This window comes from Natrix helvetica (genome assembly GCF_964273705.1).
Source record: "Natrix helvetica genome assembly, chromosome: 4".
Classification (NCBI taxonomy): Eukaryota; Metazoa; Chordata; class Lepidosauria; order Squamata; family Natricidae; genus Natrix; species Natrix helvetica.
This window is the reverse complement of record NC_138550.1, coordinates 95,455,324-95,472,942: the sequence shown is the minus strand read 5'-3', so window position 1 is coordinate 95,472,942 and position 17,619 is coordinate 95,455,324. Positions and strand designations below refer to the sequence as shown.

Sequence of the window (17,619 nt, the reverse complement as noted above, 5' to 3'; positions counted from 1 at the left end):
CACATCGACATGCTGCAAAGATGCTATTGAATCAGGTGGTACCAGGCAGAATAGTGTCTGCTGGCAAAAAATATTGTATGACTAGCAGAACAGCAAGGAGGACAATAAGTATATATTTTTCAAATGCGTGTGTTTTTAGTTAACACAAATGATTTGATGTGGGATTACTCAAACTTAGAATTGGGCAGGGAGAGAAATACATTTTAAATTCATTTTATGTACCAGCTAACCTTGATTTGTCCTGCAATTAAATTGTTTCTTTTGGGGAGTCAAAACAAAGAAAAAAAATTAGAGGAATTTTGCAGATTTTGGAACTGTCATGGGTTTGTTTGTTAAATTTCTTCCAGAAATTCAAAGCACAGCATTCTTATCTCCCATTTTTCCAACAACAATCTTCTGGGTTATATTAGTGCAGAGGCTCCAATGAACTTCCATGGCTAAGGATGGACTCAAATATGAGTCTCGATTAACAATGATGCCACACTGGTTTCTCTTTCATTTAAAGTAGAACATAATTCTGGAAATGTTATGAGCTTTTTCAAATTATGGTGACTGATTATTTACATTCATTTGCAAATGAAAGTTTTTCCTTTTTTGTTCCCCCTCGACTTATTCCCTGACATTGCTGGTAAGGTTGCCTTCATCCAATCAAAATGGTTCCTAAAATGATCAGGGAAGTAAGATTGAACAACCATAGGATGCTATGAATGCCAGATTAGTCTCCAATAAAAACAGATAACAATTAAGATAAGATACAGTAGATCAAGAGGCCTATGAGGGTGTTTGTCATGGAGACTTGTGTGAATAGATGTGGGCCAGAAAGATTGGTTATACAAGTTGATTCCCTGATGCAAAGTGAATGCATACGACACATCAATTACATCAGTCAATAAACTGTATTGGGTAAGAGTCAGTGGACATTGGAGAATCAATTATACAGAGAAATGTACTTGTATTGTTGTGGAAGCTGAATTTAAGGGTTGTTGTTTTTTTGAGTAGCAAAAGTAGAGGTTCCACAATGGTTTTCTTAAAGGGCTTCTGAGTACAGGAACGATGACGCAAAGCAGGTTCATTTTGTTAATGAACTGATAAAGACAGAAGTAGAAATCAGTACATTTCAAAGGATTATTGTGGGCCAAGGAGACATGTACCAAATGGAATATATTAAAACTGGACTAGTACTATGTAAAAAGTTAGCGAAGTAGCTTTTAACTTGCTCGTAAGTGAGGGAAATATTTCTCTACTGCGTATACAGCGTGCAGCCCACCAGTGCTTTGAGTATCCCTAGTACTATCCAAAGATTGCAGTTGAATTATACTTTTTAATATGAAAGGGAAAATTATTAAATATAGGGGGGAATAATCAAATTAATTGTTTTTAATAAATTAAATCACATTTAGATTTTTATCTTGGCCACATTTGCTTTTTGAAGTATGGCTGCTCAGATGCCTTTTAGATTTTGTCTTGGCTCCTGCTTAATACTTAATTGGGAAAATCATGTGAAGATGTGGTTTTGCAACAAAGTTTTTGCATAGCACTTCCCCATTTTAGCCCCTTTCCTTATCTCCATAAGTAGGAAGGATGATAGTATGGGGGGAAATATACAAGGTAGCTTTCAATGCACTTGTCCAGTAGCAAGTATCAATTGTTGTAAAGAGATTTTGAATTTTTGAAGATTGGCTGGAATGCTGAAATAAATGAAAAGAAGAAATTTTCACATATGGTTTATAGGGTTAGTAATTCAGAGGACAGCTGGTTCTACAGTACTGTCTCCCATATCTGCCAATGATGAGGCACATATAGTTGGAAGAGTTTGATTTCCTTGTAGCTCTTCTGGAGATGGGGACTTGCCAAATCAAGGGTGTATCCTTTGAGAAGATTTATATATAATGAGATCTTGAACATCTACTAACTTTCATATATGAATGTTGACAGGGAGGATGATCTATGACTGCACTGACTTTCAGCTGTTGGTTCTTTTACATAGAGAAAGAATCAAAGAGTTTGACAATGTTGATTGAATCCATCAAGACAATTCTTACGTGGTTTTTCACTTTTCATTCCTTCTGTTTTACATATAGTTTTTTGCAAGGACTGACCCAAAAAGGGAATGCAACTTATTAAAAATGATTAAGACTTTAGGATAGTACCTGGTACAGTACTCTAATAATCTTCAAAAAGGAAAGTGTCTATTTTCAAAAGCTCATGTTAGACTTTTGTTTGTTTTTAAAAATAATAATAATAACCAGTTATACATAGCACTGAAAATAATAACCATCTTCCCCAAAGGACACATGCATTTTATTTTCCACATGCATGTAAGGAAGGAAGAAATGCATGTCACTTGGTAATTTATAGCATTAGAATTAAAAAGATACATTAAAATGTGATAAATAAAGCGAAAAAGCTGACTGTTTCCATTCCAGCAAAATTTCAATGCTGCATAAAATCTGGTGGATGAACCTTAATCTTAAAATGCTTTCTGGGCACCACCCAGAAGAAAAATAGGTTTCTATCTCTAAATATGTTTTACTACAATTTTCCTTTTTCCTTTTTTTTTTACAGGGAATAAAATACCTGTGCATCCCTGCTGCAGATTCACCCTCACAGAATCTGTAAGTATTTAAAACAGTGCTCAATTTCACCACTACTATTTAGATAATAGTCCAGATTTTTTTTTTCATGGAAGCAAAATATATCTGTTTGGATTTGCAAATATATGTAACTCCTTGACTTCTTTGGAAACAACAGTCTAGTCCAGTGATGACTAACCTTTTCCGGACTGAGTGCCCAAAGGGCGCACACGTCCCCGAACCACCAAAATGCAATGCACCCCCCTCATGCATGTGCCTCGCCCCACGCATACACGTGCAACTCCTGCACACGCTCCATGTATGAATGTGTGACCCTGCAAATGCCCCCTTCCCCCCGTGCATGCACCACCTCTCAGGAATGTGCGCACAACCCCCCATGTGCTCAATTCTTGCGCATGCACGGCAGAGACACGGACATATACACGTTGGAACTGAACTGGGGCGATGGCTAACGTAACGTCAGAGAGGTGCTCCTTGCTACCTCTGGCACGCGTGCCATAGGTTCGCCATCATGGGTCTGGTCTTTTTCTGCTATAATATGGATACAGATGTTTGGGAAAACATCACAGAGAATACAAGTCCCTATCTCTGTTGTAAAATTTCATTCGGTATGTAAGTGTTATATCTATAAAAGAAATTGGCTCCAGGTTTCATGGGCGGAAATCTATAGGGTCACATTAATAATGGCAGTACTGAATTGAGTCTATTAGCATCTGGCCTTGGTTAGGAAGAGGAAAAAAAACTTGCACACAGCAACCTATTGGTTTGTGAAAGATCAGTTTGAAAAAGAAAGCTGTGTTCTTGAAGGTTGCATAAACAAAGCAGTTAAACTTCTCTGAAATATATATATATTTTAAGGACATTTTAAAAGCCAGCAACTAAGGCATTGACATCACATAACAAAGGAAGACATCGGGGAAAAGATGAATCCCTTTTATAAAATGATTTTTGAATGAATTGATGCTAAAAGCTGCATATATTAGAAAACCCTGTATACTGAGTAGTAGTGTCTGTGTTAAGGAAAGCTAAGAACAAAAATATCTATGAATCTTTCCTATGTTTATTTACGGGGGGGGGGGGAATACTTTAAATCTGATGCATCGGAAAACTTTTGCATTAATGCAATTTACTAATTGCTGTTGGCGTTTTGGTGGTTAAAAAGTACTTTCTGGTTAGGTGTCTGGATAGATGAATAAGAAATAGAGACTTTGGCTGACCTTTTTGATGGAAACGCTTTTTCTAACCAGACTAATGACCTAGTAGAATTTGAGGCAGCCCCTCAAATGTTCAATGATCTCCCTTTCTTTTTGAACCTGTGCTAGCCTTTTGCGGGCTACTTAAATGCCTGAAGGGCCATAATACTTGGCACTTTGGTGTGTACGCTTTTGCTGAATCACAGATGAGCTGGGCCTATTCTCAAAAGGCTTTTTACTTCACAGCAGAGCTGCTCAGACTCGCAACTAAAGTGGAATGATACAAGCTACCCAAGAACATTTGAGCGACAGCTGCGCTCTGGGGTAGCCTTCACTGTTTGTACTGACGAGAGGTAAAGGAGAGGAAAAGGGGGAGGGGAGAGGCACTTCCTGATAATCTTGATTTGTAGAGAAACAAAAGTAGTTTCAAAGGGCCTGCCTGGAGCCCACGGAAGGAAACAGAGCGCTGACTTTTCGCTCCGAACAGAGTGCTGCCTCTTTCACCCAATGCTTTCGAGATATATTTTTAGCATATTTGCTTCTCTCACAGAACAGTGCGTTCCCAGTTGCAACCGCATCAGTTGATGCTTTCAGCTAACTGGATACAAGGAGGACTCGTGTTTTTTCCAATCTTTTCCCAAGTGATGGTTCATAATACACTGCCCTCTGCATGAGCTTCTCAAGATGATCCCAATATTGCCGTATGAGAGGCGTTTTTGCTCTTTCCATAGTGGACAGTCTTTCAATCCAAAACCAAAGTGCTCTTCTCCTCTGTCTCACCTCTCATCTTTCCTGCTACCTTCTCCTATTGGTATATTATGATTTATCAACTGTTGTTTGCAGCTTATGATTTATGAATGTATTGTATGATTTAGGGTCTATGATTTATCACTTTGTTGTTTATATGTACACTGAGAGTTTAGGCACACAAATTATTTGTGTGTCCGATCACACATGGCCAATAAAGAATTCTACACTTATTCTTGCATGCAAGCAATGCAAGGCATGTCATGACCGTCTTTTTTCTGTACTTCAAATGTATTGGCCAATACATTGATTTCTGGGACTTAATAGCCATTGGCTGGCAGGACTTGTTGGATTTTCCCCTTTACTGTTAATTTTCAAGGGAGGCCAGTATTATAATATTGCCTTCTGATTTCATCAGGCACCCAAAGTAACTCTATCAGATCTTTGATAAAGCTTAGCCTGTCAGTCATTCCTAAAAAATATGTTAGTTAGCTTTTAGGCCAAAGAAGACTTGATATTTACATTAAACTGTTAATTCCCCCATCCCCCACCCTCTCTACCCAGCTTTACAAATAGTGTGCTAAACGAATAGGAGAAATAGATGGGAAGTAATATAAAACTGAGAGTTTAGGTGCATTTTAAATAGTTGAAATGCTAAGCTTTTTTAGGGATGCTAAGCTGTCTGAAGTGAAATAACAAAGGGGCCAAATTAGCCTTCCTCAAGAGGGAGTTTCAAATCAGTGCTTTTACAGAGAAGATTCTCTATAATGTTGATGAAATTGAGAAACAAGCTATGTAAACTTTATTCTAAGAGATTCGGAGATCATCTGATCTGCTTCATCAACCTGATCAAGATTTTCATAAATGGCATGTTTTGGTCTCCAGGGTTGTTCCAGGTACAGTTCAACCTGATGTGGTATCCCAGATCTGAAAGGTGTATCAGAAAAAATGAAGTTCTTTTTTAAACAAGAGAAGAACAGGAAATGTGGGGATAGTTTTATTCCTAGGTCATTTCTCCATTCACCCAGTTCTGTGTCCAGGACGATCACCAGTAGCCCACCTACAAGAGTCCAGTCAGATTGTAGCCAGGTCGTTTTGTCATTTAATCTTTATAGATCTACTACCCCACCATGGTGTTTTTTATATACAACAAAATATATTCAGCTGTGCTTTTCATTTGTTGTAAGAGATATAGAAGTGGAATGGGCCAAGTTCAGATCCATCTTCTGAATTAAAATCTGTTCAAAATAATTGTACTTTACTCTTGATCCTGGTTTTGTAGTTAATGCAGAATAAATGTTGACCTTGAGCCTTCCGGCCTCTCAATTATTTAGTTATCATTTTGCCCATTGTTATGCCAGTCAAAAAATTAAACTTTTCATGAGGTTTGATGATTATATCAACCATTATCTGCATTTTTCAGTGAAGGTACTCAAGCAAATATACGAGTTCACATACCCTTGAATGACATTGAGGATACAAATCCATTTCAGTTTGGCTCTGAGTTTTCTTTAGTCGCCTTATGCCGATAGAAGGGTGAAGGAAATACAGCATTGTTTATTCTCCTGTCAACAGCTTTTAATACCATCATCCACGATATCCTTCTAAAGCAGCTGCTTGGGATGGAGTTGGATTGATGTGCTTTAGTTGTTCCAGTGTGGAAGTCAGCTTTTATTCTTAGCCCTTTTTCCAACGCAGTGGAATTCAGTTTGGGCCACTTATTAACTAAGGGGAAAAAAAACTTAGTTTGTTTATTTGAAGGATAAATGAATTGTGACCTTTTTGAAGAACATCCAGATAGAGTCACCTTCAGAAGTATTTTCAACAAACAAACAAATCCTAGCTGATTTGTTGTCTTGAAAACAGGCAGTTTTGAAATAATTTTTATGATATAAATTCCTCGGTGGATAGTATTGAAAGATTTCGCTCTGATTGTGATGTTCCCTTGCTTACAATTTGGGTCTTGCTTACCATTTGTCCTCCTGAATTGCTTGATTTGAATTAGTTAGAAGTTTTTTTTAGCTTTCCCCAAAGGCAGACATATGGGAATCCTGTATCCAGGGACAAAACCCCCCCACCCAATACACTGTCCATATAATTCTGTTTCATGTATAGCTTTGGCTTATTGTTGCGTGCTGTAGCCTTCATAGAAACTTGCCCTCTGAAAGCAAGGCTGAGTAGTTTTCCACTATTAGTGCAAATGTTTATTCCAGGCTAAAAGAAAATATCCCTCCCTTGTTTTTTAAAGAACAGTGAAAACTGTACCTTAATGGGCCGCTAAGCATGGAGCTGGTTTAATTATCACTCCAATAATTCCTATGTGCCTCATACACTAATATTTACATTCTTTTTATTGCAGATGGCGGCTAAGCTAGTTGTGTGTCTAAGTCTACTCAGTGAGTTTGCAGCTAGATTTAATATTCTAAAGAGCTGAGTGTCAGGCTTCCAAGTAACACCCTCAACAAAAAAAGACTCTGAGGCTTGAGTTTCCTCAAAGTTTCCATTTTATTAGAGATGTCATATTGGCACATCTAGGAAAACCCGAATCTGAAAGTTTCCAGGTTTTCCCCACCCAAAGGAAAGTTCAAGCCCCTGTCCAGCACGCACATGTCCATCACATGATCCAATCAGACACCATCCAAAACTGGAGATGCCTCTCAGTCACCTCATCACAGCTGCAGGGCAAGGTGGCCTTGACTCTCTGAGAAAGAATGTTATTTTGACTACATATCACCCATATCTCATACAATTCCCCCTCCCATTTTCCCACAGTAGAAAATGTGGCAGGCCTGCTGAAAGCCCAAAGGTAAACAATGGCTTCCAGGTCTGATGCTCAGGCTTGGATGAAAAGGATACCTAGAATGTGTTTTAAATTGTTGAATTATACCCTGTGGCATCCTAGGTTTGGCCGTGATCGACTGTGACATGTATATTGGCTGTTATTTTAATTATGTAATTGAGTTGAAAAATGCCCAAACTAGTTGATTGTGAATTTAAACCCAATCTCAATATATTTGGCTATGTAGAGGTGGGGAAACTTTTCTTTTTGGGAGTCACATTACATGTGACTCTGCTGATTGTGAGAACAGCCAGAGCTAAGTGAAATTTGAGTGAACCCCTTTTTTCCTCTCTCTTCCTTTCTTCTTCCCTGCCCAGCAGTCCATTAAAAGTTCTAATCTCTGTGCTAAGGATGTGTTAATAATACTTAGAAATTGTTAGAGTAGCTTTCCCAAATTTTGTTTGGGACTAGTGATTTGAATATCACATGGTGCTTTTTCAGAATTTATTTCTGAATGGTTTTTGATTGTAGGGCTTTCTTACCTTACACAATTAAGAAGCTTTATTTGGGAATGTATGTATAAGGCATTTACATTTTATGGGGAATCTATTCTATTTATATTGCAGTTTATGTAAGACAGAGATCTACTTCAGCAGTTTTAACTGTTTGTCTAAAACAGTGGTCACCAATTGGTGATCCGTGGACCATTGGTGGGTCCACAAGAAAATTTTGGTGGTCCGCAGAAAAATTATTTGTATTTTTATATTGCACTAAATACTATTTATCTTTTTTTTAAAAAATCATATTAGAGATCCGCGGGATTTAAAATTATGAATTTAGTGGTCCCTGGGGTCCGAAAGGTTGCTGACCCCTGGTCTAAAACACAGACTGTGTGCTGGAACTTAAGTGTAGATAACAGAGGTGTTGGCAACAACCCAACACTGTTGAAATATCTTGGATAGGGTTCTATCAGACTTGCACATCCACGAAACTTAGGGAATACATTCACACATTCATTGCCATATATTTTTAAAATCCATCTAAGTCAATTTGATTACATTCACTGTTGCACCAACAGTGTCCCAACGCAAACCCCTCTTAACTTCTTGAATTCTACTAGTAAACTTTCTTCTTCTTTTTCTAGAGCAAGACATTTTAAAGAAAGCATTGCTTTTATCCATGAGTGTCGGCTTAGAGGTGAAGGCTGCCTTGTCCACTGGTACGTACTGAACAAGAGGTGTTCTAAATTGTATTCTTTCATTTATGGATATACAGTACGGGTCGTCCTCGACTTACCATCACAATTGAGCCCAAAATTTCTGTTGCTAAGTGAAACATTTCTTAATGTTACACCCATTTTACGTCCTTTCTTGCCACAGTTGTTAAGTGAACGGCCTGTTAAGTTGATAAAGTTAGTAACGTGATGATTAAATGAATCTGGCTTCCCCATTGGCTTTGCTTGTCAGAAAGTCAGAAAAGGTGATCGCATGACTTTGGGACACTGCAACGGTCGTAAATATGAGTCAGCTGTGAAGTCTCTGAATTTTGATCACGTGACCATGGAGTTGCTGCAATGGTCATGAGTGTAAGAAATAGTCATAAGTCACTTTTTTTTCAGGGCTGTTCTCATTTTGAACGGTCACTAAATGAACTGTTGTAAGTTGAGGACTAGCCGTAACACATTGATTTCCCTTTGAAGCTGTTGCCTTTCTGTTTTGTGACACTACTGGATATACTAGCGTTACTCTGCCTGTAGATTGTCTTTTGTACAAAAAAGCCTACCATTTAGAAAAAAGTAAAACTTGGCTAAACTCCTCCCAAAGTCAATCTTCCCAGTGTGGGATATCGTTCTCCCGCCAAAGAACTTGGAGAACTATATTTTTTTTAAAGGACTGAAGCAGGAATCGATATCATGATAAGAATTCTTGGAGTCTCTGTCAGTTAAATTAATAAAGTTGAGATGTTTTGTAGAGTTTCTCTCACTTAAATGTTCCTAACTTAAACACTGAGGTTTCAGAGCCTGCTTTGTATTCAGTCTGTTGATGGTGTTGACTGACAGCTGCTGTCCACAATTTTAGAGCAGAGTTTTTCCAGCCTTACCTGGAATTGCCAAGCATTAAATATGGGATGTTCTGCATGCAAAGCATGTGCCCTGTCACCGAACTACAGATTCATTTCAACCTTAGTTCATTCATATCTCATGTTCATTTCTTTATTCTCCTGGAACGTTTACCATGCTTCTTTTCTAGCCAGCCATGGTCTTCAGTTTACTACACATTTTCACCTTCCATCTCTTTTCACTTGTGTTGGCATGGTGACGCAGTCTTGCCGGTGTTTCCAGGAGTGCAACCTTGGTTGTGGCCTATATAATGACTATCACCGATTTTGGCTGGGAGGATGCATTATCCATTGTCCGAGTGTCGAGATCATATGCCAGTCCAAATACGGGCTTCCAGCAACAGCTTGAAGACTTCGAAAAAAATGAAGTGGCCCAGGTAAGTTCTTGGATCTTTGGCATCTCCAGCTTAAGTTAGAAGCCATGATTCAACTCTCATTACTATGTTAAAGTAATGATGACTTAATAGCTGATCAGCTGCTGTAAGGCTGTAGACCGAGATGATGAAATGAGAATGAGTTAGCAGGGTTACTGCCACTTTAAGAAGCTGTCTATATAAGGGAGGCATGTGAGGATGTATCTCTCTCCATGTGTGCTTCTGTGTTATAGTTGAAGATTGATTGATTGCCTGGTTTGCCTTGTAGATAAATCACTATTTGAAAGACAAAACCTCTGTGTACTGTATTTTGCTCCTGGGTTATCTCAAAATAGTAGTCACACTGCGCATACTCTGACATACTATAATATGTTTTTGTTTGCTCTGAAATAGGAATTTTGCAAGCTAGTTGCTGAGCTCCATAACTTATTTTCATGGCTGGGATCAAAATGAGCTTTTGTTAATGTAGAATGTTGATTTGATTCACAAGGTCCATGCTTCCATTCAGACAATAGATGGCTGTTCCATGAGTGGTTTATCTTGTACCAGATGCCAATAACCTTTATAGACTGGGGGGCCTCATGTGCCCACATTGTTACTTTGAATACTCTGTGTTGTACATGACCTTCTAAAGCCAATCTTCAGAAATTTGGAGAAATTGGTATTTACTTCTCTTTTTTTTAGGGCACCATGCTAGCAAATGCCAAGATGTTGATGAAGGATGGAATATAGGCATCATAAGACAGTTGGGGCTCATATGACTAGGCCCCTGCCTTGGTTTAATTTCCATGTATCCCAAAGGTGCTTTTCCAAAAGACAACTGGACTTTCTTGGGTTTTTTCCTTAAAAATGTTTTGCTTCTTATCCAAGAAGCTTCTTGGATAAGAAATGAAATGTTTTACAGTCCAGTTGCCTTTTGCAAAAGCACTTTTAAAACAACAGTGACCTGGATGATTGAGAATCTTCATAGACCAGGAGTGTTAAACTTAATTTCACTGAGAGCTGCATGAGGATTGTGTTTGACTTAGGGGCATGCTGGAGGGCATGGCCTGCAGGAGCGTGGCCAACATGACATCATGGCGGGGGCACCTGTGGTGGCCAGAGCACTCTGCCAGCAGAAACGGGCTCCCTGGCCCTGTTTTTGACCGCGATAGCATCCTGCAGCTCTCTGCCAGTGAGCTCCATTTTTGCTGGCAGAGGGCTGCAGGAGGCTGTCATGGCTGAAAACAGAGCCTGGGACAGCCATGCTCAGCCCTCCAGAAGACTGTTTTCGCAGGCAAAGGCACCATAGGCTGGTCCTTCGCTGTTTCCAGGGCGGCCCCATGGGCAAGGTCTCGGGCCTTGAGTTTGTCACCCCTGCCATAGGTAATTCTTCATGTGGGACAGCTGAATCTGTCCAAATCTATTTCCCTAGTGCCCAAGTTTGCTACTGGATCAAACACCCTGAATGGATTAGTCACCAGACTAACATTGTTGCAGCTCTCCGCTCATAAATCTAAAGCTTTCTCTAACTGATCCTCATTCCCAAAATATCAAGTTTGTTATCCAAGTGTGAAAAAAAATGGGACTCAAGCCATGTTTAGCTGTTTTCAAGTCTTGGACCCTCCGGACTGTACCATTAAATTGTAATTTTAAAAAAGGAAAACAATTTTAAATCCTTGGAGCTTAATAATATTAATAAATTGATGCTTAGTTAGTATTTGTGAGCAGTTTTAGTACTAAATATTTACTTTTTAGAACTATAACCTATTGCACTTTATTGAGAATTACAGTAAATGGAAATATTACTGACTAGGGATATTAAGGGAATTTCCAATCTGGATATCTCCCTCTTTAATTTTCAACCTTTGCAATAATTTTATACTTAATAGTTAATAAAATTCCCTTCCATTACATAAATACCTTTTTAAGAAGATCAGTGGATATAGATAATCCCTCTCCCTCCCTCCCCTCCCTCTATCTCTCTCCCTCTCTCTGAATTTCAGTGTCATAAGATAATTTCTTCACTTGTCCTCACATGAATACATTGACTTTAAAAAAGGTATTAGCTTAGCATAGCCATACAGTCCCTGCAAATTCATGATCACTTAGCCAGCCTAGTCCGTGTGTGAATATATTTTAAAGCTGCAGCTTAATTATGACTTTTCTGCTCCTGAACTCCAGACTACTTTGCCTTCCCCATATTAAACATATGCCCAGTGATCCTAGAAGTTAGAACAATTGATCAGTGGAACGACTTGCCTCCAGAATCTGTGAATGTTCCAACACTGGAAGTTTTTAAGAAGAGATTGGATTACCGTTTCCTGCCTGAGCAGAGGGTTGGACTCAGTGGTGGGATTCAAATTTTTATTACTACCGGTTCTGTGGGTGTGGCTTGGTGGGCGTGGCATGGCTTGGTAGGCATGGCAGGGGAAAGATACTGTAAAATCTCCATTACCTCCTCACTCTAGGGGAAGGTTACTGCAAAATCCCCATTTCCTCCAATCAGCTGGGACTCAGGAGTCAGAGAATAGATAGGGGCAGGGCCAATCAGAGGTGATATTTACTGGTTGTCCGAATTACTCAAAATTTCTGCTACTGGTTCTCCAGAACTGGTCAGAACCTGCTGAATACCACTTCTGGTTGGACTTAAAGACCGCCAAGGTCCCTTCCAACTATTCTATTCTATTCTATTCTACTCTACTCTACTCCATGCCAGCCTCGGGCTGCCATTCAGGGAAGAGCCCGTCCATCGCCACGCCCGCTCGGCCATGCTTACACGCCACCAACGCTGCCACATTGATGTTGACTCTGATGTTGGCGGAGCCTGTAGCTGCATGTGGCTTTGTAAGGCTTCCCTTACTGCTCTGCAGAGTAACCCTTCTACTCGGGTTCAACTGCCTACTCTGATGTAACTCTTCTGCTTGGATGCGGCTAACCAGGAAGGAGGCTAGGATGACACTGAGTGGGGGTGTGGTTGAGGGTGTGGGTCATGGTGATTGGTGATGATGGTTGGGTGTCATCTGGGTGGAGTTGTGGGTGGAGCTGGGTGGGGTAATGGTATATATATGAGTGGTGATGTTAACTTGGTTAGAACTGACTTGGATTTGCTTACATTTGTATCATTGTCATTGAGTGCTGGTAATATTAGATGGAGATAAAGTTTTTCACCAAACAAACTGATTCTGTTTGCATTCAACATAAACGCCGGAACGTGACACTCTACTCTACTCTACTGTACTCTACATTGTATATATATAATGTGATGATAATGGAAATCTACTACTGAGTGACAGAGCTGAAGATCCTGAGTTCTTGCAGTCTCACTTACAGTAGCTTCAATTGTAGCTTCTGCCTTCAATCACTGCTAAATTGTAATTCTTCACTGCTCTAAAAGGAAAAATAGATGGAGAGTCCACCTGCTCCTATATTTGACTGTGTAGCCCTGATATGGGCGTGATAATATGATTGTCAATGGGATCTCGTTTAATCTTGTCAGTGCAAACATATTAAAATTATTTGTTGGGCTTTGCTTGTTTTTGCACAGCTCTTTCTCAGGCCTTGAGGCTGCTTTCCTTTGCTCAGATGTTGCTCTCAATGAAAAGGAGCTTGGACCAAGTTTTCCTTTGAAGCTGTATTGAGCCATTTCAGAATGAGGATCTTTTTTTAATCTGGTTCTTTTTCTCTCTCTCCTCAGTCCTACAAAGGGAGATATTTCCTGTTTGTATTAATTAAAGAACAAACAGGGTGTCTTACATCCTCCTTCCCTAGCAGAAAAAATATATTGCTGTAGATTCAGTATCCTAGTATGGAAACAGCTCTTAGAGAAAACAAGAGAAGTTGCTGCCTGTTCTCTTTAATGGGTGGTCAGGAGGAGCTTTTGTCATCAGCCCTGTCAAATTTATATTTATCGACCAAGAAATTCAACACAAATACAGATAAATACAAATTCAACACAAAAATAGTTTGTGGCGAAAGCGACTGCCTGCGAAGGCTCCTGGATTGGGACGGTAAGGCGAAAACGGAAGCAGTATGCTGCGTCCCATAATTGGATAGACCAGGTTGCCCTGAAAGATCAGTTTCACCTGGGGAAACACACTTCATCAGCCCTATCATTCACATAGAACGCATCCATACAGGTAGTCCTCGACTTACAACAATCCGTTTAGTGACTGTTCAAAGTTACAATGACAAAGACAAAAGTGATTTACAACCGTTTTTCACACTTTTGACCATTGCAGCATCCCCATGGTCACAAAGAAAGGTCGCAAAATGAGGCCAAATTCACTTAACAACTGGCTCCCTTAGCAACAGCAATCTTGGGCTCAATTGTGGTCATATGTTGAGGACTACCTGTGTAAACACTCTCTCCCCCCCCTCCTATATTGAATATTGCGAACTATCCTATCCTAGTTCCAGGTGTAGTTATAAAAGAAGAGATAGACATCACGATCTCTGGAACTTAAAATATATTACCCACTTAGCTTTTGTTAGCCTCTGCTAGCATTGTCAGAGTGTAAAAACTACCATTGAAGAGATATTTGCCTTTATGCATCATTAATCAATTTGGTCATTGCATGCGTGATAGGCCCCTCCACCTGCCTCCCACATGTTAATCGATGGAGGCTTAGCTCCTATTGCTTCCTCCCCTATTGCGCACAGCTTAATGATGCATAAAGGCAAATATCTCTTCAATGGTAGTTTTTACACTCTGATGATGCTAACAAAAGCTAAGTAGTTAATATATGTTAAGTTCCAGAGATTGTGATGTCTGTCTCTTCTTTTGTAACTACACCTGGAACTCGTATTTTTAGGATAGTTCGCAATATTATGTATGTATGTATGTATGTATGTATGTATGTATGTATGTATGTATACATGTATACTTTTTAAATGGTATGATGAGCTGCGCATTGACTTGATGTGACTGGAAGGCATGTACATTACACATACCCCCTTTCAGAACTTGAAGTTATATTGAACTAAGGAAGAGCTATATAACAATATAACATGAGATATAACAATATAACATTCCCTTTTCTTCCCCCAAACTCAGTTGTAACTATAGTTTGGATGATCCAGAAAATAGTAGCTGAACTCATGAAATTTCATTAAATCCTAAACTGAATTAACTATGACCAAACAAATACCATGTTGGGCATATCTACATAGGCTTGTACAATACATACAGTCAATTAAGGCCCACAAGACACTGGGACGCAATAGAAGAGAATATCTACCTATAGCTCAGGGTTGGACTATGGAGTTCTTGACACTCATTGAACCTGATTGTTTACTTACATTTTGTTACCCAATTAGGTAACCTGATTGGTGCAAGACATAATTTCATGTTGTGTGAAGCCAGCCACTGTCTAGGAGTAATCTTGTTGTGTTCCAATGTTTTAGAATCACGCTTCTTCTTTTTATCTAGACCAAGTCTGTTTTTATTTGATTTTGGTCCAAATCTTCTCTTCTCTTGCTATAGCACTTAGTCATCTATATTACTGGACTTGGGGGAGAGAAAAGGTCTGACGTTTTGATCATACAATTGTTCTTTCTGTTGGGTTATATCAAATTTTATAAAAACGGAATGGCTTCTGTGTAGATTTTACATTCATTTTATAGAAGCCACTTGAGCATTTCACTAATTACTAGGTGCAGCTGTTGCAAAAGGACTAGAAAGATGCAACCAACTCTTGTTGACTATCAGACACAAAACATTTTTTTTTGCAGGGTTCAGTTTATGACATCTCAGGACAAGAAATATCTTTAGAATAAGACTGCATGACCTTCCCATTGCAATTTCAGTTATGTAGCTATTCTTATTGCAATTATTTTTGGACTGCCTTTCCACAAATATCAGCAATATTGTATGATATAAATGAACAGATAGAAGTTATTAAAATATTAGATATTAAAAGAACATTATAGTTGGGGGTCTGATGTATTTCTAGAACTTCTCTATGGCTATGTAAGTGTTCTTATTACGATTATTTCTGGACTGCCTTTCTACAAATGTCAGCAAGATGGTGTGATATAAATCAACAGACAGAAGTTAATAAAACTACTAGCTATTAAAACAACATTGTGTTTGCGGGAGGACTAATGTATTTCTAGAACGGCGCTGCTGCTTTAGCTGATCTCTGGTGCCTATTATGTTACATGTGACATGTGCTTTTATTCTGGAAAATACCTTCTGGATATTTTAATGGCTAAAGTGTGATGCTGTTTTTGCAATGCTCTGAACAGCTTCACTAAGTATGGTGTACAAATACTCTTTAAAAGCCTCCACAAACAATTTAATAGGCTAGGTTTTTTTTAAAAAAAAATCTTGGGTATATCTCAATGCAAGGTAAGTAAGCCTCATCTTACACTAAGATAAACTGCTTTGATATAAAGCAGCTTCATACACAACGGCTGGATCCACTTTCTATGTTACAGCATGGTTTGGTTTGATTTGATTTAGTCAGATAAGCCAGTTGTGACTTATTCATTCTTCTAAAGTAGTACAATGTGTGAATCTAGCTTTGTAGTGGTGAAATCTGGGAGAATGTCATTCCGGAAAAAACCCAAAACCAAATGTTGGCCATGTCTACAAAAAGCAGCAAACATGAGCAAAATTTCTCAGGTTCCTGCAATTCACTTGATGCTTTCAGAAGTTTTCTGCCTGTTTGCTTGTTGCTAGTCATTTTGAACTTTGCAATCTGTGTGACATTTGACCACAGTCATACGAAATGTGCTACATGTCATGCCATTTCATTTAACCGTTAAGACAGATTTGGAATAGCATTGAATATGCAGTAAGTTTTCAGTTCTATATATATATTTTCTACTAGGGAAGTATGTTAGATTTCTTCCTCTGGCACTGAAGCAATTCCTTGCTACCCCACACAGTGAAAATGCCTTTATCCCTTATCTTGGGAGAAGCTGTAACTTAGTTATACATTTCTTTCACGCCTCTGGTACCATTCCTAGTGCTCATGTTCTAAGAACAGGGTTTCTAGTATTGGTATTCCATGAAGGGCTTCAGCCCAACTTCTGATCTTCGATGTTTACTTTCTTTTGTGTTTGCATCAATGGCACAGCTCATTTTGCCAAAATATCAATTTGATGCTGAATAACAATTCTTTAGTATGCTCAACTTGTGTTAATTAGAAATGAAATGATCGGCAATGTTTTATATAGGAGGGGTGGTTGGCACAATTAAAAAAGGGTTGCTTTCATGTTGCTGTTCTGAATAGAAATTGTCAGCTTGATTTATTTTAGCCCTGATGAAGACCCAGGTTGGCACTTAATCTTATACTTGTTTTCAGAGGATTCAAGTCTCGAAGCTAACAATGGTCATGATTAACAATCCTGTATTATAGTCACCACAGGCTTTTTTGCTTACTTAAAAATTGCTTTTTTGATGGTAGACACACAGGCTTCAGTGTTTTGCTATATGAGTAAGCAATGTATGTTTGTAGAAGAAAAGTACCATGTATAGAAAAGACTTAAATATCTGTTTCTATCCATGATTCTTCTTATCTAAATGTCCCTAAACATCTCACCTGAATGTATTAAAACTCCCGAAACTTTCATTCTATGTGCATCAGAATCATAGTTACATCCCTACACAACTTCAATAGTTCTGTCGGATGTCCAAACACAATTAGTCCTCAACTTGCAACAGTTCATTTAGTGACCGTTCAAAGTTACAACAGCACTGAAAAAAACAACTTACAACCGTTTTTCTCACGACCCATGGTCTCGTGATCAGAATTCACTGGGATGTATTTATGACGGTTGCTTTGACCTGGGGGTCATGTGATCACCCGTGGCTACCTTCTGATGAG

The 17,619-nt window shown here is 38.9% G+C and overlaps 1 protein-coding gene across 2 annotated transcripts in view; it reads left to right on the top strand.

Moving 5' to 3' along the window:
* Positions 1-17,619, top strand: part of DUSP22 (dual specificity phosphatase 22) — a 43,768-nt gene that overhangs the window by 24,671 nt on the left and 1,478 nt on the right. For both annotated transcript variants that reach the window (XM_081952533.1, XM_081952532.1), the window contains 3 exons: positions 2,566-2,615; positions 8,458-8,532; positions 9,637-9,808. In XM_081952533.1, the coding sequence (XP_081808659.1) occupies positions 2,566-2,615; positions 8,458-8,532; positions 9,637-9,808 (297 nt within the window). The remainder of the gene's footprint in view (positions 1-2,565; positions 2,616-8,457; positions 8,533-9,636; positions 9,809-17,619) is intronic.